Below are 26,257 nucleotides of genomic sequence, written 5' to 3'. Positions count from 1 at the left end.
TTTCTACCTTAAAATACGGAAATCATTAGTATTTTTTTTCTTTTATAATTTCAGTTTGCTTATTCTTCCTTTTATGTGGAAGTTTTCCACAATATCCCCGAAGCTGTAAATGTATTAAAACATAGAAATAATAAATGCAGGATCAGATAAAGGTTCATAATTAGTTTTAAAATGAAAATTTCATTAATATATCACAATTTTTAAAATAATTTAAGTGAATTTAAAATGTCCAGATCAGGGCTCTAAGCACAATTTTTTTCAAGTCAATATTTTCTTGGATGTATCTACCAATACAAAAACCACAGGTGATTGCAAGTATCTTCAGCAGCTGAAAAGAGCAAGTATCTGATTTAAACAAGCCACAGTCATGCCTGGATAATAATCAATTTCATTGTCTTTCAATTGCAGGTAACAAATAGGTTATACATTACAAACCAAGTTCTCCTCATTTGTTCTGTACCCTTCCAAAAATTAAGTTGAAGGGTTATCATATTATAGGCATCAAATACTGGTTAATAAAGAGCAAAGATGGAAAGAGAGAAGTAGAGAGAATTGCTAAAACCATTTTAAAATCAGACTCAACAGTGACAGTGGCAATTTAAATCTCAGAAAACAGTTATGTGATTAAGAGTTTCACTCTATCTTATTTTTATTTGCCACAACTGCTATCTGTAGTGTAATTTAGACCTTCTGTATTTTAAAACGGTATATTAATAATGACAACAAAAAAATAAGAAGAGTGTGAAAGTCTTGAAGATAAGCAGAAAGCAACTAAGCAAAGCATTTCTTTATGCATACACATTATTAATGTCAAGTTTTCCACTTTAGCAACTGATTATAAATCAATTCCCTCAGGTTGTTGCATTAACCTTAAAAATGGATCGTTCTTTTATATTTTTAATAGTTTCAGACTAAAACAATATTATGACTAGAAATGCATTTCTAATAAACTCTCTATTAACAAATTAGAAGATATTTTCCAAAAATGTATATTGTAAATTTGCCTTAATTCTGACTACTCAGTAATTGAAAACAATAAAAGAGTAATGCATTTAACAATGTGATGATATACCAATACCACATAAATAGCTAAATGTAGGCTCTGTCAAGGATTTTTGTTACAAAATAAAGAGAGCACTGCTGATAATCTCAGTAGGATTTAGAATAGATAAGGATGCAAATGCAAGCACAATTGCAGTAAGAAAAAATACAAAAACAAAAACCCCATAAAACAATTACCTCTGGTGATGCAAATCCTAAATATTCCCAATCCCATGTTCCACCAGCAAAGCTACAAAGAAATTAGACATACCATTTGATTTAATATCAGTACTACAAAGTATATACAATCAGATCCTTGCCCTTTGAACATTACTTTAAATTCCTCTGTTGGAACTTGCTTAACCAAAGTAGATCAACTATTAAAACAGAATTAAAATGATAATTTCATTATTTCTTTCAAATTCTAAGTTTTTATGTTTCTGTAAAAATGATCAAAAAATAAAAATTACCATGTTATAACAAAGTATTTTATAACCGCTTCTATTTTTATTTTACAAGTAAATATTTACTCATAAATATTACATAAAAATAGGATCAAAGGAATTTATGTAAAATAGTGCCAAAGGAATGTTTAATGCTTATAATTATTGTAAATAGGAAAGTATGCTTCAATTTACAGAAGTAGTATGAGTATGTAAAATAAAACAACCACAACTCAAGTGATCTTTAGTGGATGAGTTTATCACTTGAATAACTACAAATATCAAATTTCTCTTTCCTTCACAACTTCTTAATACAAAAATACAAATATGACCATAACAAGCTGGCAAAGTTTCCAAATTCTACATCATGAGATGTTTATAACTATCAAATCACTACATATATTACATATTTGAAATGATACATTAGAATACTTTTAATTATGAGTTCACCTGAAATGTGAAATTAACCTAGGTTAATTTAGTCTAAGGAGCTACACAATGATAAACAAAAAATAACAAGAAAAACAGAAATAGCATGGAGGAAAAAAAAAAAATCACCAAAAAAAGTTAACATACTTTTATGAGCTATCCATATTTTAGGTGTAAATAATTTCCAAGAATATGAACCCTAGTTGGATAAAACATAAAACTGCTGGCATTTGTGGCTGGAGCCAGGATGATTTCCAGTGTACATCCTTCTTACCTGCGCCTTGGAGCTTCTGGTGAGTCTGCAGGAGCTACTCCCCGAGCCACAGATGCCAGGAATTCTTGCCTCTTCTGCTGTACAAGGCATGCTGCTTTGATGATCTTGTGGCGGGGTGTGCGAAGGTAAGGCCTATTGACTTTCTGGGCAAGGTCTTCAGTGACCATTTCTAGGTCTGTCTATAGTAAGCAGAGAAAAAAAAAAGATCATAGGCTTCATAGGTTAATCAATAGCAAATCCAGAGTCTATGTGGTTTCTCAGTTAAATCTAACTCTTTTGAAGTAAGAAATTAGTTCAAATTTTGAAATAACTTCCTATGTAATGTATTTTCTATTTTGTACATGTTTTCTAGATTATGAAAGAGAAAGAAGGATTATATATAAAATCATGTGAAATTTTAAAAAAGCACTTATTTGATAGGCATTTATAGAAATGAAATTGGTATAGACTACAAAGAAGCAGTGAGTATAGCAGCTGTTTACAAGGAATTTATAATCTGTCTATGTGAAAAAAACTAATACATTTCAATGCACCATACAAGCAAATGCATGATGCCATAGTGCAGACTATATAAAAGTGCTGAAGGAATTTGAATTAAGGCAAGACGACAGTGATCGGGGTCAAGTCTGGAAGGCTGTATGGAGAAAATGAGTACTGATCCTTGATGGAAATGTAGGATATAAATTAGCAAAGGACAGTTCAAAGGGTGACATGAAAACTGTAACAGGAGAAAGTTTAGTGGCTTCAAAAGAAAAGAAATGTACAATGAAGTTATTTAGCTATAGTGATGCTAACTGGCTTAGGTGTTTTTGTTTTTTAAATACTGTAACTTTTTCAGTTGTATTTAAAAAATAAACTGGTAAATAGCAACTTTCTCATCTTGCAGGTAATATGGGTTGTTTCATCTTTGATGATAAAATTCTTAATTACATAATCAGAAATATGCCTGATTTCAAACATCAACCAGTTTAAAACAAAGACAAAAATGCTATAGGAAATGTTTGCATCACTCATAACTCATTCAGACCTGCAGAGTGACAAATTTAAACAAAGAAAATTTCAATTTATTAGTGGTAACTTTTCCTTTATTTAAAAACTATTTAAAAAATGAAAAGAAAATTATTTTACTGATCATGTCCACATGAAATAAAGTAAGTGGTTTGAAAAAGAAAAAACTCTGTATTTCGTAATAACTGCTGCTATTTAAATGTAATTAAAAAATATCTTACTTGCATTAGTTCGAAAATTTCTTTCTTTGTGCTTTTAGGTTCCAAGAAAAATCCATATGGATAAGAACACTTGAGAATGCGCCGAGTTTTTAAGAGCACATGAACTGCATCTTCAATGAAAGTGGTATCTGGACAGCCTCCTTCAGCTAAAAAGTAATTGAGGCACAGTGAATTTGTTTTTGCAAATATGCCATTTGTAATATTAATTAAACAATCATTTTTCTGAAAAAAGAAAAAAGAAGGATCATTAGGACAAAAACTTTTAAGTAACTGTCTGAAAATACTTATTTGAACCAAACTAAAAAACCACATAAAATACTCATGTGTGACATGTATGTGTTTATAAAAGAAGTATATGCCCCAGCAGCCCAGGAGCACTGATGGTATTCATAAAGGAATGCACATACTCATCTTGGATTCTGGTCTCACTCCATTGGTAAGCAAATCTAGCTTTAGGTCAACCAAAAGGTTCTAGGCTTTACTTTTTCAGATTATCCCTGGCAGAATTTCCCTGTGTAACAATGAGAACAAATGCCTTTTCTAAGTTGCTTATAAAAAAAGCCTAATTATGTAAAATCAATACTGTAAGGAAAAAGATACAACATTCTGGCAAACAACTAGACAACTAATCCTAGTTAATAAAAAAATCCAGAGAAAGAAAGAAGGGGAGGAAGAATGAGGAAGATGGAAGACGAAATTGCCTTAACATCTGAGACTTTTTGTTCTAAGAATATCATTATAACATAGTCCAGGTTTTCACTTAACTGAAAAAAAAACAAAAAATAAAAACCAGAAATTAAGTACGAGAATCTAAGTTTGCAAATACTTTAGAAAATCATATTATTTTGGATGCCTGTAGAAAGAAATTCAGTGTGTGTACACAAACTGACATACAGACTACCCTGAGATTTCTGACGTATGTGAGAAATGTGTGAAGTTTTGCTTCTTCCCTTTCAATTGCTGTACCTTCTTGTTTTTTTCCCCTAATTTGTTATGCTGCCTGGAACTTCCAGAATGCTGAATAGAAGCAATAATTCACATCTACAAATATTGAATGTTGTTAAGTGTCAGGCACAGCTGGAAGCACTAGGGATGCATTAGTGACCAGACAAAAATCCCTGCTGAAGAGCTGTATGACTTGTGAGGATTTTTTTCCTCTCAATTTATACTGTGGAAAATACTTCAAGAGTTTGATATTGCCTAATACAGTTATATCTTTAATGAAGTCTAAGAACTAATAATTAACAAGCAGGCTATACTGCTATTGACATATTCTTCCCCACTCCATTTAACTTATGGTATTGTCTTGACTAGGGAATTATCCTAATGGAAAGGATTTTAATATTCATTATTTTGATAAACTGGAGCAACCCAAGTATAACATCACATTTTTCACCTTAAAATGTACTTTTCATATGTAAGCTATTATTTTTAAAAGGTGACTTTTTAAAACAAAAATAACAGAACCTGCACCCTGTGCATTTCATTGTGGGTTATTATATTCTAATGATGCTATCAATACTCAATTCATATTTTGGAATATTCTTATAAAACTTATAATTTAGGACCCACACGTTAGCTCCACCTCATGGCTTTGCTTTTTGACCCCAATGTTCATTATTTACCAGTGAAATGATTTCTCTGCAAACTGTTACTGACTTCCACATCCTTAGGCACTGTGCTAAATTTTCTCAATAATTTTTGGGTATTCAGTTACTTGACAATTGGGTAGCACGTGTATCTTGCTCCTCTAAGTCAGTGATGTCCTTTAGGACCCATCCACTTTTCCCAACATTGTAGAGCATCAGCAGTGACACAGAGTAAGCAAAATCATGAAGTGTTTTTATCTCATAACTGCATCAAGAGGAAGCGGCTAGGTGCTGGGTAGAAAATCCAATCACAGAGACCTCATCTGCTAAGCTGCATTCAGGGCTTCAAAGAACTCAAAACAGTACCAGAATGAGCTAATGGACATAATGTATTCCTTTCAGGGCCTAACCTAATAGTGAAGCAACAAGCATGGAAAGATATTTTATATTAATTATCACACATACAACTTATAACTTACTTTCTTTGAGAGCTCTGCTCAATTGTTCCATCTTTTCTTTGGCTGTTTTAAGAAGGCGTTGTTCTAGCTAAAAGAATAGAAATAAAGCATGTAAACCATTCTCTTTATTTATTCACAACAGTATAGGTCAGCTCATTTGAAATTATTTGGGACATACCTGATAACTATGCTCGTGGTTTTTAAATCTTGTATAATAGTGCATAAATCTGTCAAGTTCCTGAAATCGTTTGTGTTTTTTCTCAGCCTAGAAAACAAAAGTCCACAAATGACTTTTATAAAAACTAGTGGCTACTAAAATAGTTTTTTGGGGGAATCATTTAAAACTTTTATTAGTGATAGGTATAGTGCATTCAGATTTGTGAATTATTTTCTTGACAGAAAACAATATTTTCTTTTTTTTTTTTTTTTTGAGATGGAGTCTCGCTGTGTCACCCAGGCTGGAGTGCAGTGGTGCAATCTCAGCTCACACAAACCTTGCCTCCTGGGTTCAAGTGATTTTCCCGTCTCAGCCTCCTGAGTAGCTGGGATTACAGGAGCCCACCACCATGCCTGGGTAATTTTTGTATTTTTAGTACAGATGGGGTTTTACCATGTTGGCCAGGCTGGTCTTGAACTCCTGACCTCAAATGATCCGCCCACCTCGGCCTCCCAAAAGTGCTGGGATGAAAAGCATGAAACACTGTGCTCGGCCTTCAATGTTTTATTATATGGCTTTTTGCTATGGACTAATGGTATTCCCTTTAAAATTCATATTTTGAAGCCCTACCCCCAATGTGACTGTATTTGAAGACAGGACCTGTAAGAAGGTGATAAAGGTTAAATAAGGTCATCAGGGTGGGCCCTATTCTGATAGGGCTGGTACCCTTATAAGAAGAGGAAGGGGCACCAGAGGTCTCTCTGTCTTTTCTGGCCACCTGAGGAAATAGTGAGAGGGTGGCTGCCTGCAAACCAAGAAGAGCACCCTCATCAAGAACCAAATTGGCCAGCACCTTGACCTTGGACTTCACAACCTCTAGAACCGTGAGAAATAAATTTCTGTTAAGCCACCCAGTCTGTAGTATTTTCTATGGCAGCTGAGCAGACTAAGACACTTGCTCTACAGTATAATGTAATATTGTATTGTTGATATTAATGTTAAAATTGTTTTTAAGTATTTACAGAGGTAGGCTGGGATATATCACTTTTCATACGTATCTTCACCAAAATTAAAAGAAGGAAAATGTAAAAGGGAAAAAGCTCTTAAGTTTACAGAGCTATTTTGTTGAAATTAAAGGCTACTATAAAGTATATTCAATTTAATACCTTATTAAGATGAAAATGGACAAAGAAATGCAAAATAACTCCAGTAGCAATGAGCGGTTTAGAGAGATGTCTTGGCTTAATTGGTTCTCTTTACCTCCACAGTCATTTCCTTGGATTGCTCCTCCACATGCTGAATGACTTCATAGCGAGTACATCTGTAATAACCTCCAGTGGAGGAACTATGTTTTTTCCACTCTTCAAGGCAAATCCAGCAAAAGTCATACTTGCACTTCAAAAGAAAACACAGATGAAAACATCTCCCCACATTAATATGCAAATTATTTTCTGCTTTATAGCCAACCAATCTGTAAAGATTAAATAACTGTGCTTGTGTGACCAGGAACAAATCTTCTCAAAGACATGCCCTCTTTCTCCTGTTTCCTCTAGAGACATTATCTGCATTATGGAAAGATGTGGGGTAGTTTAAAATTATTGTTTATAGGAATATATTAAAATGTAAAGCATAATATTATGAAGTAATCACAAGGAATCATTAAAAATATCAATAAGATATTCTTTCCAAATAATATCAGATGCAAGTGTTTCATTTTTAAGTGCATTCTAATCTGACACTGGTATATAAAGCTCCACCAGTCTATTTGAAAAACTTCTGGCAATACTGACAAATTGGTTTTGAAACCAGAACTACGCTTAAAAGACCTCTAAGTGGAACAGCTGATATAAAAACGGTTTCCCATTTTAATGTAAATTTCACTGAATTACCATAATTATCAGACAGTGCCAAAAATATGAGCATTCAGTATGAAAACACATCCTTTTTTATGCTTATGGATTTTGAGTCAGTTAAAAAGATCTTCCCATTCTGTTGTCTTCAGGTACTCTTTATGGTTTGTTTATTTTTTATTTTATTTTATTATACATTAAGTTCTAGGGTACATGTGCACAACGTGCAGGTTTGTCACATGTGTATACATGTGCTGTGTTGGTTTGCTGCACCCATTAACTCGTCATTTACATTAGGTATTTCTCCTAATGCTATCCTTCCCCCATCCTTCTACCCCACAACAGGACCCGGTATGTGATGTTCCCCACCCTATGTCCAAGTGTTCTCATTGTTCAGTTCCCACCTATGAGTGAGAACACGCAGTGTTTGGTTTTCTGTCCTTGTGATAGTTTGCTCAGAATGATGGTTTCCAGCTTCATCCATGTGGCTACAGAGGACATGGACTCATCCTTTTTTATGGCTGCATAGTATTCCATGGTGTATATCTGCCACATTTTCTTAATCCAGTCTATCATTGATGGGCATTTGGGTTGGCTCCAAGTATTTGCTATTGTGAATAGTGTGCCGCAATCAACATACAAGTGCATGTGTCTTTATAATAGTATGATTTATAATCCTTTGGGTATATACCCAGTAATGGGATCACTGGGTCAAATGGTATTTCTAGTTCTAGATCCTTGAGAATTGCCACACTGTCTCTTCCACAATGGTTGAACTAGTTTACGCTCCCACCAACAGTGTAAAAGTGTTTCTATTTTTCCGCATTGTCTCCAGCACCTGTTGTTTCCTGACTTTTTAATGATCGCCATTCTAACTGGTGTGAGATGTTATTTGCATTTCTCTGATGACCAGTGATGATGAGCATTTTTTTCATGTGTCTGTTGGCTGCATAAATGTCTTTTGAGAAGTGTCTGTTCATATCCTCTGCCCACTTTTTATGGGGTTGCTTTTTTCTTGTAAATTTGTTTAAGTTCTTTGTAGATTCTAGATATTAGTCCCTTGTCAGATGGGTAGATTGCAAAAATTTTCTCCCATTCTGAGGGTTGCCTGTTCACTCTGATGGTAGTTTCTTTTGCTGTGCAGAAGCTCTTTAGTTTAATTTGATCCCATTTGACTATTTTGGCTTTTGTTGCCATTGCTTTTGGTGTTTTAGTCATGAAGTCCTTGGGCCCATGCCTATGTCCTGAATGGTACTGCCTAGGTTTTCTTTCAGGGTTTTATGGTTTTAGGTCTAACATTTAAGTCTTTAATCCATCTTGAATTAATTTTTGTATAAGGTGTAAGGAAGGGATCCAGTTTCAGCTTTCTACATACTGCTAGCCAGCTTTCTCCGCACCATTTATTAAACAAGGAGTCCTTTCCCCATTTCTTATTTTTGTCAGTTTTGTCAAAGATCAGATGGTTGTAGATGTGTGCTGTTATTTCTGAGGCCTCTGTTCTGTTCCATTGGTCTATATCTCTGTTTTGGCACCAGTACCATGCTGTTTTGGTTACTGTAGCCTTGTAGTATAGTTTGAAGTCAGGTAGTGTGATGCCTCCAGCTTTGTTCTTTTTGCTCAGGATTTCTTGGCAATGTGGGCTCTTTTTTGGTTCCATATGAACTTTCAAGTAGTTTTTTCCAGTTCTGTGAAGAAAGTCAGTGGTAGCCTGATGGGAATGGCACTGAATTTATAAATTACCCTGGGCAGTATGGACATTTTCACAATATTCATTCTTCCTATCCATGAGCATGGAATGTTCTTCCATTTGTTTGTGTACTCTTTTATGTGGTTGAGCAGAGGTTTGTAGTTCTCCTTGAAGAGGTCCTTCCCATCCCTTGTAAGTTGGATTCCTAGGTATTTTACTCTCTTTGAAGCACTGAATTTATAAATTACCCTGGGCAGTATGGACATTTTCACAATATTCATTCTTCCTATCCATGAGCATGGAATGTTCTTCCATTTGTTTGTGTACTCTTTTATGTGGTTGAGCAGAGGTTTGTAGTTCTCCTTGAAGAGGTCCTTCCCATCCCTTGTAAGTTGGATTCCTAGGTATTTTACTGTCTTTGAAGCAATTGTGAATGGGGGTTCACTAATGATTTGGCTCTCTGTCTGTTATTGGTGTATAGGAATGCCTGTGATTTTTACACATTGATTTTGTATCCTGAGACTTTGCTGCAGTTGCTTATCAGCTTAAGGAGATATTGGGCTGAAAAGATGGGGTTTTCTAAATATACAATCATGTCATCTGCAAACAGGGACAATGTGACTTCCTCTTTTCCTAATTGAATCCCCTTTCTTTCTTTCTCTTGCCTGATTGCTCTGGCCAGAACTTCCAACACTATGTTGAATAGGAGTGGTGAGAGAGGGCATCCCTGTCTTGTGCCAGTTTTCAAAGGGAATGCTTCCAGTTTTTGCCTACTCAGTATGATACTGGCTATGGGTTTGTCATAAACAGCTCTTATGATTTTGAGATACATTCCATCAATACCTAGTTTATTGAGTTTTTAGCATGAAGGGCTGTTGAATTTTGTCAAAGTCCTTTTCTGCATCTATTGAGATAATCATGTGGTTTTTGTCTTTGGTTCTGTTTATGTGATGGTTTACGTTTATTGATTTGCATATGTTGAACCAGCCTTGCATCCCAGGGATGAAGCCAACTTGATCTTGCTGCATAAGTTTTTTGATGTGAGGCTGGATTTGGTTTGCCAGTATTTTATTGAGGATTTTTGCACTGATGTTCATCAGGGATATTGGTCTAACATTCTCTTTGGAGATAAGATCGCAAATAGATGAAATAATTTTGGCTGGATCCTCAGCTGAACAATAAATAACACTTTTGAATATTCTGCTCACAACACTGCCCTAGGTTTTTCTTCCTGCCTCTTAGAGAATCATTATTACTGCCTCAATAAGCCAGTTCATTTATGTTAATTTTACAGTAACACAGACTTACAAAAATTATTTTGTACCTGCCATTCTTTTCCAAGTATAGTAACAATCATTAAGCTTCAAAGTTAAAAATCAAGTAATACCTAGAAGATATTATTATATTTTACTGGAATCTTAACCATTTAAATTTCCTTCATGTCCTAAATTAGGAAAAAAAAATACATTTTCCTCTCAATAACTTTAAATAATCATTTTATACATAGATGACATTTCCAATGGTAAAGCAAAATAAATCAGAATATCATTATAATTTTAAACCAAAAAAATGTTCATAAATGTAGGTAGGTTATTAATAATAAAATGTTATTAATAATATACCAGCAGAGTTGTTTTAAACACACTGCTGTTTCTTCCTGTACAAGTAATTAAAGAGGGTAGTTATTCTATCCAGCCTTTTGACCTCTAACATTAATCATTTATATTAAGTATTTTTCAGCCAAGTGAATCTTTGTTGGCATTTTCATTTTCAATATAATAAAGAGTTACTTATTTTATTGCTTGTTTTTTTAGCAGTCCTAAAGTCTGGCCATTGCTTTGGGTTCTTGTATTATACAGACATCTATATACAGGTGTTCCCTGGTATCCACAGAGGATTGGTTCCAGGACCTCCTGCAAACACCAAAATCTGAGAATAATCAAGTTCCCAATATAAAATGATGTATTATTTGCATACTAACCTATGCACATCCTCTAGTATACTTTCAATAATCTCTAGATTACTTATAATATCTTACAATGTATATGCTATGTAAATAGTTGTTATATTGCATTGTTTAGGGAATAATTACAAGAAAAAAAATCTGTACATGTTCGATACAGATGCAATTTTTTTCCCTAAGTATTTTTGATCCATGGTAGACTGAATCCATGAATGCAGAACCCAACAATATGAAACTCATCGATACAGAGGGCCGACTGTATGGAGACAGTATATGGACTGGATTTGGGCCTAGTTTGGGCCTTGAGTCTAAGCCGTATGCTCCAAAACCAGCTTCACAAGAGATCTATATAAGGCAGCACTTTGTTAATCATTGGATAACACACACACACACACACACACACACACACACACACACACACACACACACAAACTCTCTCAAGACTCTCACTGGGGAAGGTGACTAGCAAGGAAGGATTCATGAATTTCTGATCTTCTGGTTGAATACCACAGATTTTTACCCTTACCTTTTGTTTTTGTTTTTGTTTCTAAAGAGATGGCGTTTTTGGGGTTTTGTTACTTTGCTCAGGCTGGTCTTGATCCCCTGGCCTCAAGTGATCCTCCTGCCTCAACCTCTTGAAGTACTGGGATTATAGGCAAGAGCCACTGTACCAGGCCCCCTCAAATAATTTATCCTTTGGATTGACAAACTAAATTAAGATTCCAAATGCAAAGCATGAAAAATCCTCTTTAACTTCTTACCTTAGCACACTGCATGTGATTGCAGCCTTCATTCTTCTGTATTGGAGACTTACAGTTGGCACAAGGCTTGGAGTTAGTTAATAACCAGAGACAATTGGCCGCATCCTCGTAGGCTTCACTAACTCCCACAACTTTGGGATATTAAGCACAAACACAAAAATAAATGATTTATTGTACAACTTCTGGGGGAAAAAAACCCTCCAGACTTTTCTTTGCAGGCTCTCAATTTTAATAAAATATTTATTTTCCGATCAGTGTCTGTGGCAACATTTTTAAACTTCTTCATTTTGAGTAGCCTAATTACAAGATAAGGAACTCTATTCCAAAAGACCTATTCATGAAACCTGGTTTAAGGGCAATTTCTACATAAACTTGTGCCCAAATAAACTGGGACCAAAAACAACATACACAAAAAAGGTTTTTTTTTTTTTTTTTTTTTTAATGCAACATATTACTCCATTTAAAATAACAATTGTATCAAAGAAAATTACAGAAAGAACAGTTACTTTAGACGATAATTTACAGAACAGGCCAGACGCAAATATAATTATCAGAAACTCTTTACCATAGTAAAAAGCAAAAAATATCAACATCTTTTTTATCCATGAGTATTCTGGATAAACTTAAAATTAATTCAATGTGACACGTCTAAAACTAAGCATCTCATTTATTACACCCTCTTTCTCTATCATATCTGGTTCCTCTCCATTCCCAGTTCTTATGCTTTAAGGTAGGGTCCTTCATACCTCTTGCCTAGACAACTAAAGCATAGAAAATCAACTTATCTCCCCAGTTCCTTCAAGGGCCCACCTCCAACTACACTGCTTGCACGGTGATTTTTAAAAAAATCTCTCCATGTGTTTTTCTTTTATTGACCCAAAATATTTTACATATTTATGAGGTAGATGTGACTGTAACATGCATAGAATGTGTCATAAGTCAGGACATCTGAAGTACCCATCACCTTGAGTAATTATCATTTCTATGTGTTGGTATCATTTCAAGTCCTCCCTTCTAGTTATTTTGAAATATAAGAAATATTGTCTTCTATCTAACTCTATGTTTGTCCCCATTAACAAACTTTTCTTCATCCTCCAATCCCCTGCCAGCCACCCATCCCACAGTGATCTTTTTGGAATACACATTGCTTAAAATCTTTTAATTTGCTCCCCACTGACTATAAGATAAAATCCAGCTGCTTTTGCCAAGAATATAAAGCCCATTATGATATGGCCCATCTGGCAAGCTCCTCTCACCCTCCATCCCTAATCAAACTTATACTCTTCATTTTCTTAAACTCAAGTTATTTTACTGTAATTTGAGATCCACAATCTTAAGGAATGTCATGGTTTTTAAAGATTCTAAATTTCACATTTTATAAACTTCCCTCTCCCCTCCATGGAGAGTTAGGGGCTACAGAGTTCCAGATGCATAATTAAAAATTTTTTTCCTGCAAGAATGTCAGCAATCAAGTTGGTTTTGTTTTCTTTTCTAACTCTAAGTGCATTGAGAAGCCCTACATTTACTTTACTCAAAGAGATGCCAGAAAATCATTTTAGAATCACTGAAAGTGGCCCATCTAATCAAAGCTTTGTTTACGTGCCGACACTTTCAGAAGGGTGGAGGGGTAAATGGTTGGCTCTACTGTCAAAGCAGGGGAGAAATCAGACCCTTTGCATTTTGAAATTCAAAAAGAAGAGTTACCCAACCCCTAGATATAAGCCCCTGGGGAGGGAAGGGGGACAAAGGTTTGGGCTCACTGACCCCTGGGAAGTGGCTCTGTGTATGGATTGGAAGGGCTGAGCACCAGAAGCAGTCCTCTGATGGAGCCTAGCAATACAGAAGTGGAGCTGTCTTGCTGCAAGGAACTCCAAGAGCTTGTCTACTTAAGTTTATATTAACAACAGAACAGCAGCTACTGTTGGACTATAAAAGCATTGGTTTTTAACTCCACACAGCAAAGAGAAACAGTGGTAATGAACTGGTCAGACTTTACTCCAGTTCTGAACACACTTGGTAGAAGATGGTTTGATTAAGCTGTTGGTGGAAAGAATTATCAGATAATTTGGTGGGTGACAGGAGTTTCAGTAGGAACTTAGTATATTTAGGGCTAACAAGGTCGAGCTGTGGAGGCAATTCCACTTACAAAGGGTATTGCTATAATACCTAATCATTTAAGTACACTTCACATTTAAACATCTAATTTTTGTTAAAAGCAGTGGTCTTTTTTCTTCCTTTAGCATCAACATTATTGTTAGCTCAGAGGCACTAACATATTCTTATGACTCTTATTGTCCATTGTTATAATAAAGAAAGCACAAAGCCATTAAAACAAAGCAGCAGTGTGGCCTGCAACATAATAGTTTTTTCTTCCACCCTCGGAGAGAATGTGATCTCCTAACTGCATTTTAGTGAACTGCATGAAGTAAATCATGTTCAGGGAATAACCAACTATTACTATGATAAAAACTCGTGCTGGAAAAAAGATCTTTATTTCCAATTCTCTGAACATGCTTATTCTACACATCTATCCCTTATACATACTTTTTTTTTTTTTTTTTTTTGAGATGGACTCTTGTACTGTTGCCCAGGCTGGAGTGCAATGACACGATCTCAGCTCACTGCAACCTCTGCCTCCTGGGCTCAAGTGATTCTCGTGCCTCAACCTCCCAAGTAGTTGGGACTAAAGGTGCCCGCCACCACACCTGGCTAATTTTTTTTTTTTTTTTTTAAATTTTTAGTAGAGACGGGGTTTTACCATGTTGACCAGGCTGGTCTCAAACTCCTGACCTGAAGTGATCTGCCTGTGTTGGCCTCTCAAAGTAGTGGGATTACAGGCATAAGCCACTGCATCCAGCTTATACATACTGTTCTTAACATCAACAACACTGTATCTACCTTCAATCTATCGGGTGAGATTTTTTCACCTCTACTGACTTTCAAACTCTTCACTTCAGTTACAGCTCTTATTATATACTGATGTTCTTTCTTCATAATCTAGTGTGCTTAGGTCTCTTTCTAAAATGTATTAACTTCATAATAAAGTATTAAAATATCACAAAATCTAAGATCTATTAATAGAATCAACATGTATGCATGTGAAAACAGTTGCTTTTAAAAATTGAATTTTTATTTTTAATTTTTTTTAGAAATAGAGATTCACTCTATTATCCAGACTGGAATGCAGTGGTGCAATCATAGCTCACTGTAGCCTTCAACTTCTGGGCTCAAGAGATCCTCCTACCTCAGCTTCCCAAGTAGCTAGGACTACAGGCATGTACCACTATGCCTGGCTAAGTTTTTAATTTTTTAGAGAGACAGGATCTCACTGTGTTGCCCAGGCTTGTCTTGAACTCTGAGCCTCAAGTGATCCTCTTGCCTCGGCCTCCCAAAGTGCTGGGATTACAGGCATAAACCACTGCACCTAGTCAAGGACTGAATTTTTAAATAATACAATTTGAATTCAGTTTATTGAGTATGTCCCATGAAAAATACTGGTCTGAAAAATTTATAAATTAACCATTTCATAAAAAATATAACCATTCCTGCTTCTTGCTCTAATTAGACACAACAGAGGCAATATCAGTGCTTAACAAACACTATTTAAATCTTTATATGAAATTAATTCCTTGAATTGATTTCAGCATATTTTTTCTCATTAATTAGATTTTCTCATCCTGAGTCTCATAATTCAAAGACTTTGGAAAACTGGGCATAAAGAAGAAAACTATTTGGTTAAACATGCTTATGCCATTTTTTTTTTTTTTTTTGCATAAAATCCAAAGTAAAAATGCTATGATACAAAGTAATACATAAACTTAACATAGCACCTAATCATATTTTTCCTTTTTGAAATATCATTTTTGTATATTTAATGATGGGGTTCTACTTTAGTATTATAGTTGGCCAATTATTGTTCACTTTAATCCTTGCCCCAAATTTCATAAACATAAGTGGCCGTTACTGGTCACCATCTTTCAGTGTGGAAGACACAAATCAGTAGAGGAGAAAATTCCTAGCCTTTTCTTAACAACAACTGGGACTTTCTCTGCAGCCTTGGCTTGGTTTCCTCTCTGGTAGAACAAACCTCAGGTGTCTTCAGTCTTTTGTCTCCTATCATGTTTTCAAACATTCTTTCATCTTTCCAAATCAAAACCCCCTTTGGGATCTCCCTATCTCTGGCCATCAGAAGTAACTATGTATATACCATGTATACCATTTTCTAGCTTTTCTATTTCTTTCCTCCTCTTAGTATCAGGATCATTATCATGTGGAAGGTCATTTTTTCACAGTCCCACCCATAATCTGTTCTCACTAGCCAGTCCATTCTCCTTCCCCTGTTCCCTAGCAAAAACTTATCTGTGGGTATGGAACGATTCATCCAATTTTAATATGGTAAGAGATAACTAAAAATAGCCATCAATTTAAAAATACTTGCTTTAAAGAGTTTTTCTGTGTTCTGATACCAGATGTGAGATGGATTTGCTGTGTGGCAGGGCATTTTTGTTTCTCTTGGCCTTGGTATCTCCCTCTGTAAAATTGGGGTAATTTGTGAATTAAAGGCAAGTAGGGAGATGTATTACTCTAATTAGATCACAGGCAAAACAGAAGATTATAATGAACTTGAAGAATTGTGGGAAGAAACCCCAAAGTGGGTTTTGATTTGGAAAGAGGGAAGAATATTTGAAAACATGATAGGATACAAAAGACTGAAGACACCTGAGATTTGTTCTACCAGAAAGGACTACATAAACCTAAAAGATTATACCCATAGTTTGAGACTGCTTGAGTGAATGATCAGCAGTCACCTAGTAAGTGATCTGTTCTTACAGTTGGAACCTTTAAAGACAAACAGGTCTTTCAGGGTAATAGATCAGACTTGGGGATAAAATACTGGGAAAGTGATGTACAAAGCCATTTGATGCCACAGGATAGTAGCACTTTGAGAGGGTCAGTGTGTCGCTTAGTGCCCACAAGGAGATTAGTATTCACCTCGAGTTCCCAGGACCCAGGATCTAGACAGCTGTGGAGATGCTAACTCACCTCGGAGGCTGGGGTGGGAGATTTGGGGGAAAATAAAAGAAAAATACTTGCTTTATATTTCAAACATTGCTGGGCATTTTCTACTCAAGAATTGAATAATATGCTAGACTAATTACTTCTTATGGTGCATTAAACCTTTGAGGCAACTAGCAGGCACACAAGGTTTACTACTTAAGGCTATTTAATATATCTTATAACTCTCCTGTGTATGCCCCCTCCCACCTGAATTACCCATCTTAAGCCTTCATATCCTCTCACCTGGCCATTCTGAAGTTGTCTCAGAACTAACATTCTTACCTAGTTTCTCAATAGTCTCCATTTCATCATCCATACTTCTGCCTGAGTGATCTTTGTAAGTAAGCATCTTCATTCACCACTCTCCTACTTAAAACTCCTTTTCAGTGTCTCAGGATAAGGTCAGATTTCCTAGCATTGTGCATAACCACCTCTTTGTGCCCAATGCTTGATTTGGATTCCTGTCTGCACAGTCTCATCTCTTAGTGCACCACTAAACTGACTGTAAGAATTATTTGCAGTCCTTGAATATGCCACGCTACTTCACAATGCCACTTCACCCTATGCCTGGAATGTCTTTCCTATTCTGGTTTATGTGAAGAGCATCTATCAGCTTTCAACATGCAGCTTAAGCATCAATTCTTTAGAAAGTGTTTCCTAACCCTCTCCCATAGATAACTGGCCTCCTCCTTCTTTGTCCTTCCCCTCCCCTAAAAGTTATCACATACATGAACAATGTTCTCTCACATTCAAAACACATTTTTCCTTAGTTTTGTATACAGTTGCCTCTCTAATATATAAACTTCAAGAGCATAGAGGGCATCTTATTTTTTGTATTCTAACATAAAACAGCACTCAATAAACGTTAATTAAATAGCGAAGATAACATTTAAAATCAACAATTTATTCCTAAGTTTCTTAGCATCTTTTCTGAGTTTCAGACGAACACTTATAAAATTCCACAGGATATCTCCACACGTATGTTCCGTAAGTACTTCAAGTTCAGAATGTCCACACCAAAACTCATTATTTTCCCTGGAAAGTTACTTGTTTATCTGAGTTTCCTGTTTCACTAATGGCCTAATTTACCCTCTGACCCAAACTAAAAATTCATCTTCCTACCTTTAGTCTATCTTTTCTTCAATTCACCCTTCATACTCATCAGTTATCTTGACAAAAATAACTTTTCTGATACTGCCACTTCTCTACTCTACACACTTTATGGCTTATTCTATTAGGAGGATAAATTCAAACAATTTGGCAATAACACTCACAATCTGGCAACACCTACCTTTCTAGCCTCATCTCTTTGCGAGTTTCTCCTATGGACCTTAACCTTAAGTTCTTAAAGAAATGTATAAAAAAATGTAGGTAGGTGGCCAATAGCAAGCCATTCATAACAGAAATATAAATATTTCTAGCTGCCAGAAGCAAGAAAATAAAGCAAATTCCAATTGTTTTGTCACATCTAAAGGTGTTGCAGGGTAATGGTATGAATCTATTTATGGAAGACAAACGCATATACACACCCATACATATCAGGAGAATAGGGGAAATGGGTGGGTATGAAGAGCAATGGCTAGTACAATGAATCTGGGGAACAAACACAATCTATAAAGGCATTTTTTTTTTTTTAAATGGAGTCTTGCTCTGGCACCCAGGCTGGAGTGCCGTGGGGCGATTTGGCTCAATGAAACCTCCACCTCCCGGGTTCAAGCGATTCTCCTGCCTCAGCCTCCTGAGTAGCTGGTATTACAGGCGCACACCACCATGCTGGACTAATTTTTGTGTTTTTAGTAGAGATGCAGTTTCATCATGTTGGCCAGGATGGTCTTGAACTCCTGACCTCAAGTGATCCACCTGCCTCGGCCTCCCAAAATGCTAGGATTACAGATGTGAGCCATTGCGCCTGGCTTAAAAAAATCTGTTGACTAAACGATGCATGAACAGGACAAGAACGTTTAATCAGGCTTCACTATAAAATATCCAAAGATCATCCACTTCTCTTTGCTCCTGATAATGGACATGAAGCCTTCTCAACAAGTGAAAGGGATCTCCCTCATTATCAACTAATAAGTGGCATTTTGGTTTATACTGTAGTCTCTTCTCCATGGGTCAGAATAACCCTGAGTCACTGGACAAAATGAACCTTGTAGATCTAAAATGCTGAGGATCAGCCCTCAGGCAGTGGTAAATTCCCTGATATAATACAAGCCTGTAAAGTATGATGGCTGTCGGGCAGTCTCTCTCAATGCCACTTCAGTTGCTGACAGTAATTACCTACTACTAGGCAGAGATGCTAAAATCCAATTCACAGCTCACTGCCTTCAAGAAGATTCTTTGACACCCTTTCTTCCCCCAACCTCAGTTTATCATTATTGTTTCTGGACTCTCATCTTTACTCAACTATATCAGTTATCATATGATACCGTAATGTCTGACTGCTTCCCTCTAGCCTCTGCATGCCCTGAAGTCTGGCATCATCTTTATTATGTGCTTTGCTCATATAAGTGTAGATTTTCTTTTTCTTGTTTTGAGACGGAGTCAGTCTCACTCTGTCACCAGGCTGGAGTGCAGTGGCGCAATCTTGGCTCACTGCAACCTCCACCTCCCAGGTTCAAGCAATTCTCCTGCCTCAGCCTCCCAAGTAGCTGGGACTACAGGCGCACGCCACCACGCCCAGCTAATTTTTTATTTTTAGTAGAGATGGGGTTTCACCATGTTGGCCAGGATGGTCTCCATCTCTTGACCTTGTAATACGCCTGCCTTGGCCTCCCAAAGTGCTGGGATTATAGGCGTGAGCCCCTGCACCTGGCCCCTATAAGTGTGTAGATTTATTGGGTGAATTCTTGATCCTGACTTGCGACATCTCAAGCTAACATCATTATCTCAGTCTTTTTTTTTTTTTTTAAAGACCAGAACTAATTAATTTTCACTTACATTTTTTGAGAGAAAACAGTTGTCATAAAACACTTTAGAAGATGGGAAATTATTGCAAAGCAGATAGATTTATCTGTTAAATGTGGGAACTGCTATTAGGAAGGCTTTAAAAAGGAGTCCCCTCAGAGATTCAAACCCATTCTGTTCACAAGGCACATGCCCTGTCTCATTCAACCCAATCTAAGCATTAGTTTTCCTCTGTAAAACAGGATTACTAATATCACCCTTGTATCATTTCTGTGATGATTAACAGGGATAATGTATTTATAGAAGTCTCAGTGACAATACTTATCTATATGGTATTTAACATCAGTAAATCTACAGAACCACACAACAACAAGAAATTAACTTGCTGTATCCTTCATTGGAAGCTTTCAGGGATATGAGAAGCTCACTCTCACTACAGATCATATACTACTTCCCACAAAGTACAGAACAACTGGTTGGCTCACCCTAGGATAAAAGAAAAGGGCTATGGGAGGAGGATTAAATGTGACCCCCATTTACCCTGTTTATCTTCAGCTGGAAAGTAAGTCTGTTAGAAACATGGAACTTGTCCCTGATTCCTCCTTGCCAAAACTCTATTATTTCCAAAAGGAAGTTAGTCAAAGGGACCGTGATGTTAAACAGGAGAGCGCTAGCATTAACAAATGTGAAAACCTCTTAAATAAAGACTAAAAAAGATATGACCACATTATCTTTTGAATGCTATAAGGAAATACGTAGCAAAGCAATCTAAAATTCCTTACGTTCTTCTGGTTTCATTTCGGTTATTTTTTGCAGCCAATTCTTCCATGTTTGGCAGTCACAAGGCTCATGTGCTTCACCAAGGCACTCCCTAAAGAAAATAAACATAGAAAAGACAATTTTAAAATATTCTTCATCAACATCAAGGCAAAAAAAAGGAAGTGTGTAGAGGCTGGGCGTGGTGGCTCATGCCTGTAATCCCAGTACTTTGGGAGGCCAAGGTGGGTGGATCACCTGAGGTCAGGAGTCCGAGACCAGCCTGGCCAATATGGTGAAACCCCATCTCTATTAAAAATACAAAAAATTAGTAGGCATGGTGGCACATGCCTGTAATCCCAACTACTCAAGAGGCTGACGCAGGAGAATCGCTTGAACCTGGGAGGTGGAGGTTGCAGTGAGCTGAGATCGCACCCTTGCACTCCAGCCTGGGCAACAAGAGCGAAACTGTCTCAAAAAAAAAAAAGTAGAAAGTATTCTTCCAATTTTAAAGTTGAAAAAACTAAGACATGGTGATTAATGAGAGATGGAGCATTTCAATGGAGGCATTGAAAATGAGATTCCAAAGCTTGATACCATTAGACCAGTTTTTTAAAAAAAATCAGTACATTCATTTACGTATTTCAAAAGTTCTAAATAGATTAATATTTATAACTTAGATTTGCAAGCCTTCAGAGCTTTAAAACATTTGATTAAATTACGTTTTATCCTCATTAATAATTTAAATTCTTGTTATTCAAAGGTGTATTCCTGGCCATTACTGAGCAGCTTTTTAGACATGCAGAAGAACAGGCCCCATGAGATTTACAGATCAGAATCTATATTTTATCAAAATTACCAAATGAACCTTCTTCATTTTAAAGTTTGAAAAACACTGTTTTAAGTCAAATTATTGTAGTTACTTTTACCTCTGCATCTCCAGGTAACAGCTAGGGTAACTCACTTTACTTTTATTGGAATTTGGGAAATTTTGATTTAAATAATTAAAAACATCAATTTATCATTTGTAACTCTATTTTATATTCTTTCCATAGCTATTTAAGAAGTCAAACACTAAAACGAGCCTCAAGCCTTGATAAACTGCCATTTTAATTCAAGATGATGCTATATTGTATAGAACAAAGGTAATTATTCCAGTCAATGATAAAATATTATTCGGAGGAGGGAACAACCCAATCTGGAAGTGATATCATCACCATCAGTGCTATTTTAAAAAGATTTCATTTACAAAGGTTAAGCTTGGGCAGGGAGGGGTGGCTCACGCCTGTAGTCCCAGCTACTTGGGAGGCTGAGGTAGGAGGATCACTTGAGTCTGGGAGGCAGAGGCTGCAGTGAGCTGAGATCATGCCACTGCAGTCCAGCCTAGGCGACAGAGCAAGACCCCATTTCGAGGAAAAAGAATAAAAAAAGGTTAAGTGTATTAAGAAGATACACCAACTGACTCATGTAGTCTTACAAACTAAGAGGTAATTAAGAATGTATTGATTATACTTCATATTTGTTAAAATGGTGATTATTAAAAAAAAAAGAAGGTTTTGGTGTGGATGTACAAAGACCGGAACTCTTGTGCACTGCTGATAGAAATGTAAATGCTGATGCAAAGTTAAACTTAGAATTACCATAGGATTCAGCAATTTCATTCTAAGGTATGAAAGAACTGAAAGCAAGAATTCAAACTTGTACACCAACATTCATGGTATTATTCACAACAGCTAAAAGGGGGAAACAACCCAAGCATCTATCAGCAGATGAATGGATAAACAAATTGTGGAGTATACACACACACAAACACACACACATGCTCACACAATACAATATTCAGCCATAAAAAGGAATAATATCTGCATACATGCTACACTATGAATGAGCTTTAAAAACATTTTGTTAAGTGAAATAAGCCAGACACAAAAGTACAGATATTCTAGAATTCCACTTATATTAAATATCTAGAATAGGCAAATTCATAGAGAAAGAAAGTAGAGTGGTTGTTACCAGCCTGGGGGAGGAGAGGATGGCGAGTAACTGCTTAATGGTCATAGAGTTTCTGTTTGGGATCATGAAAAATTTCTGAAAAGGAAAAGTGGCTATGAGACGTTATAGTTGCACTCTGAATGCAATTAATGTCACTGAATTGCATACTTAAAAATGGTTAAATGGTTAAAAAAAAAAAATTCACCAATTGCCTTGAAAGGGTAATTTAGTTTCCTTACACTCCTGACTTGTCCCCTAATCTGACACTTGGGAGCTCCTAGCAACTTAGTGGTAGCTTAACAGACATTCAAAAAATACTGGGTTGATTAAAATATGGAAGTGAGCTGGGCACAATGGCTACTCGGCAGGCTGAGGCAGAAGAATCCATGGAGCCCAGGAGTTTCAGGCTGTAGTGTGCTATTACCACTCTGTGAATAGCCACAGCACTCTAGCCTGGGCAACACAACACGACCTAATTTCTTTAAAAAAGTGGATATATAAAGTCAGGAAACAACAGATGCTGTAGAGGATGTGGAAAAACTGGAATGCTTTTACACTGCTGGTGGGAGTGTAAATTAGTTCAACCATTGTGGAAGACAGTGTGGTGATTCCTCAAGGAGCTAGAACTACAAATACCATTTGATCCAGCCATCCCATTACTGGGTATATACCCAAAGGATTATAAATCATGCTACTATAAAGACACATGCACACATGTATTTATTGTGGCACTATTCACAATAGCAAGACTTGGAACCAACCCAAATGTCCACCAATGATAGACTGGATTAAGAAAATGTGGCACATATAGAACATGGAATACTATGCAGCCATTAAAAAGGATGAGTTCATGGCCTTTGCAGGGACGTGGATGAAGCTGGAAACCATCATTCTGAGCACACTAACACAAGAACAGAAAACCAAACACTGCATGTTCTCACTCATAAGTGGGAGTTTAACAAGGAGAACACATGGACACAGGGTGGGGAACAACACACACTGGGGCCTGTCGGGGGATGGGGGGCTAGGGGAGGGATAGCATTAGGAGAAACACCTAATGTAGGTGATGGGTTGATAGGTGCAGCAAATCACCATGGCATGTGTATGCCTATGTAACAAAACTGTACATTCTGCACATGTATCCCAGAACTTAAAGGTATGAAAAAAAAAGTGGATACATTAGATTCACTTTAGTGCATACTAACATCAACTCTGCTTTCCAGAAATGTAACGGATACCTGTGATAACTGCTAATTTTAATTTGGCACACATGCTAGCAGACATTGAAGTAGGAAATACGCCACAGATCAGGAACAGTGTTTCCATATGGTGCCTACAAACACAGGTGGGAATGCAGAATCAACATTTCTCATGACTCATTTAAGAAAGCTTGTTTGTCATTTGCATTTCAATAAAGCTAGAAAAATTTAAAAAAAGAGCCCTGAAGTACAAAAAGCCCTTATATATCTGCAGTAACTAAAACAAACAAATGCAATCAATGAAATAAATTATTTCTATTAAGATTTTTTTCCCTGGAGACTTTTTCCCCCTGGAGATTAAACAGCATATTCAATATCCATTTCCTGGCAGAATCAACGCTAGTAAATACTGGTTTTGCTGTCAGAACATTTTCTGAAAACGTTCTGGAAAAAAAAAAAAAAAAGAAAGAAATCATGGGGGAACAAAGCCCAGTGTTTTCAAATAAAGTCTGAAAAAAAAAAGCCACTTCTTCAAAAGGCCATAATTGCTTATCAATGTGCTTGGCTCTCCAAGACTGTGTTGTCCTAGACAGCAAAAGAAGGTTTTCTTTTCTAGAACCTCACAGGAGGACAAAGATTTGCCGCTTCCTTGGTTGTGAGCCCAATCAGTAGGACCACTTCAGGGTGTTGTAACTGGTTGGCACAGTTTCTGCTAGTTTCCAGTGCAATACTAAAAAAGGATTTTAAAAAAAACAAAACAAAACAGAAAACAGCAGCTTACTAATAAAAAAAGAAGCTACAGCATGGACTGTGAATTAAAGAGGTTGAGGTTGCCATTTTTTTTTTTTTTTTTTTAAGATGGAGTCTTGCTCTGTGGCCCAGGCTGGAGTGCAATAGCATGATCGCCACTCACCACAACCTCTGCCTCCTGGGTTCAAGTGATTCTCCTGCCTCCTAAGTAGCTGCGATTACAGGTGCACACCACCATGCCCAGCTAATTTTTTGTATTTTCAGTAGAGACGGGGTTTCACCATGTTGGCCAGGCTGAACTTGAATTCCTGACCTCGTGATATGCCTGCCCCGGCCTCCCAAAGTGCTGGGATTACAGGCGTGAGCCACTGCGCCTGGCCGAGGTTGCCACTTAATACTATAAAATATATTTAAAAACTAACGCATCTGGAAAAATAAACTCAGAATTCTCCAAAGTATAGTAATAACAAAGTCACTAAACATAGTAGGTAATTGACATTCTAGATGATCAACATAGGGAAGAAAGGTTATTCTGAGAAAAGTAGTGAAGATGCTAGAATGCCAACTTCCTGAAGAAAGTTTATTTTTTTCTTTTTCTTTTTGAGAGTCTTGCTCTGGCACCCAGGCTGGAGTGCAGCGGCATGATCTTGGCTCGCTGCAGCTTCCACCTCCTGAGCTCAAGCCATCCTACTGCCAGCCTCCCAAGTAGTCAGGACAAGAGGTATGCACCACCACGCCCAGCTAATTTTTGTATTTTTTGTAGAGACAGGGTTTCACTACGTTGCCCAAGTGGTCTCAAACTCCCGGGCTCAAGGGATCCGCCAATCTCAGCCCCACAAAATGCTGGGATTACAGCTGTAAGTCCCTGAGACCGGCCTACATCCCTGAACAAAATTTTAACCAATGACTGTTGACAAGTATTCTAAAGTCCCTGGTATCTGTTGCTGAAACTGCATCTCAAAATGTCAGTAAAACAAGAGTATGGGGAGGGGAATCTCAGGACATAGCCTGCTGAATCTCAGCCAGAGACACCAATAGGGTAGGTTTATTCAGGTAAAAAAAAATCCTGGTAAAAGATTATAAAGAAAAAAATAGTTGCCTAATCTAAACTCCTCCACCTAGTTCAAATATGATTGGTTAACCTAACATCAAGTGATCAAGGAATGGCTCTCTTCTTGAAAATGTGCCAGTATGCACAACTGGTTGCATGACTATACAGTGGTTCTAATGGGCTCCGGAAAAGGAAAAAACCTTCCACTAACGTTTTAAAATTTATTACCTGATGGAAGAAATTCCTATCCAGAAGTTGGCAATTTCAATTAAATGCCATTTTAGAACGTTTTATTAATAAGCAATTCTGACTGAATTAAGTAGAAATCCTAATTTCTATGCTTCTCCCCTGTAGCTAACATTTTTTAGTATACCAGGTAATGTTCTAAATACTCCACGTGAACGGACTCATTTAATTCTCTTAACAATTCTTTGTAACTGGTACTATTTATCCTCATTTTAAATGCACAGAGAGGTTCAGTAACCTACCAAAGGCCACACAAGTAAAGAGTGGATAAGCTAAAATCTGAAGCTAAATAGTTTGGTTCTGGAAACTTGCACTCTATGTTGACTGCATTAGATAGGAAGGCTTTATTTATCACATTATTTTAGGAGAAGATATTTATCACCAAGCCACAGAGCTAGTTAGTGGCAGAGCTGTCTC

At 36.7% G+C, this 26,257-nt stretch overlaps 1 protein-coding gene across 9 annotated transcripts in view; it reads right to left on the bottom strand.

Annotated features, from left to right (window-relative positions):
• Positions 1-26,257, bottom strand: part of ANKIB1 (ankyrin repeat and IBR domain containing 1) — a 154,859-nt gene that overhangs the window by 7,843 nt on the left and 120,759 nt on the right. For all 9 annotated transcript variants that reach the window (XM_050782840.1, XM_050782835.1, XM_050782834.1 and 6 more), the window contains 8 exons: positions 20,629-20,717; positions 11,882-12,012; positions 6,881-7,015; positions 5,642-5,728; positions 5,485-5,551; positions 3,417-3,562; positions 2,188-2,366; positions 1,240-1,291 (listed from right to left, as the gene is read on the bottom strand). In XM_050782840.1, coding sequence (XP_050638797.1) covers positions 1,240-1,291; positions 2,188-2,366; positions 3,417-3,562; positions 5,485-5,551; positions 5,642-5,728; positions 6,881-7,015; positions 11,882-12,012; positions 20,629-20,717 — 886 coding nt within the window. The remainder of the gene's footprint in view (positions 1-1,239; positions 1,292-2,187; positions 2,367-3,416; positions 3,563-5,484; positions 5,552-5,641; positions 5,729-6,880; positions 7,016-11,881; positions 12,013-20,628; positions 20,718-26,257) is intronic.

Source organism: Macaca thibetana, chromosome 3, assembly GCF_024542745.1.
Source record: "Macaca thibetana thibetana isolate TM-01 chromosome 3, ASM2454274v1, whole genome shotgun sequence".
Taxonomy (NCBI): domain Eukaryota; kingdom Metazoa; phylum Chordata; class Mammalia; order Primates; family Cercopithecidae; genus Macaca; species Macaca thibetana.
The sequence above is the reverse complement of the archived record's forward strand: the minus strand, read 5'-3'. Positions and strand labels throughout refer to the sequence as shown.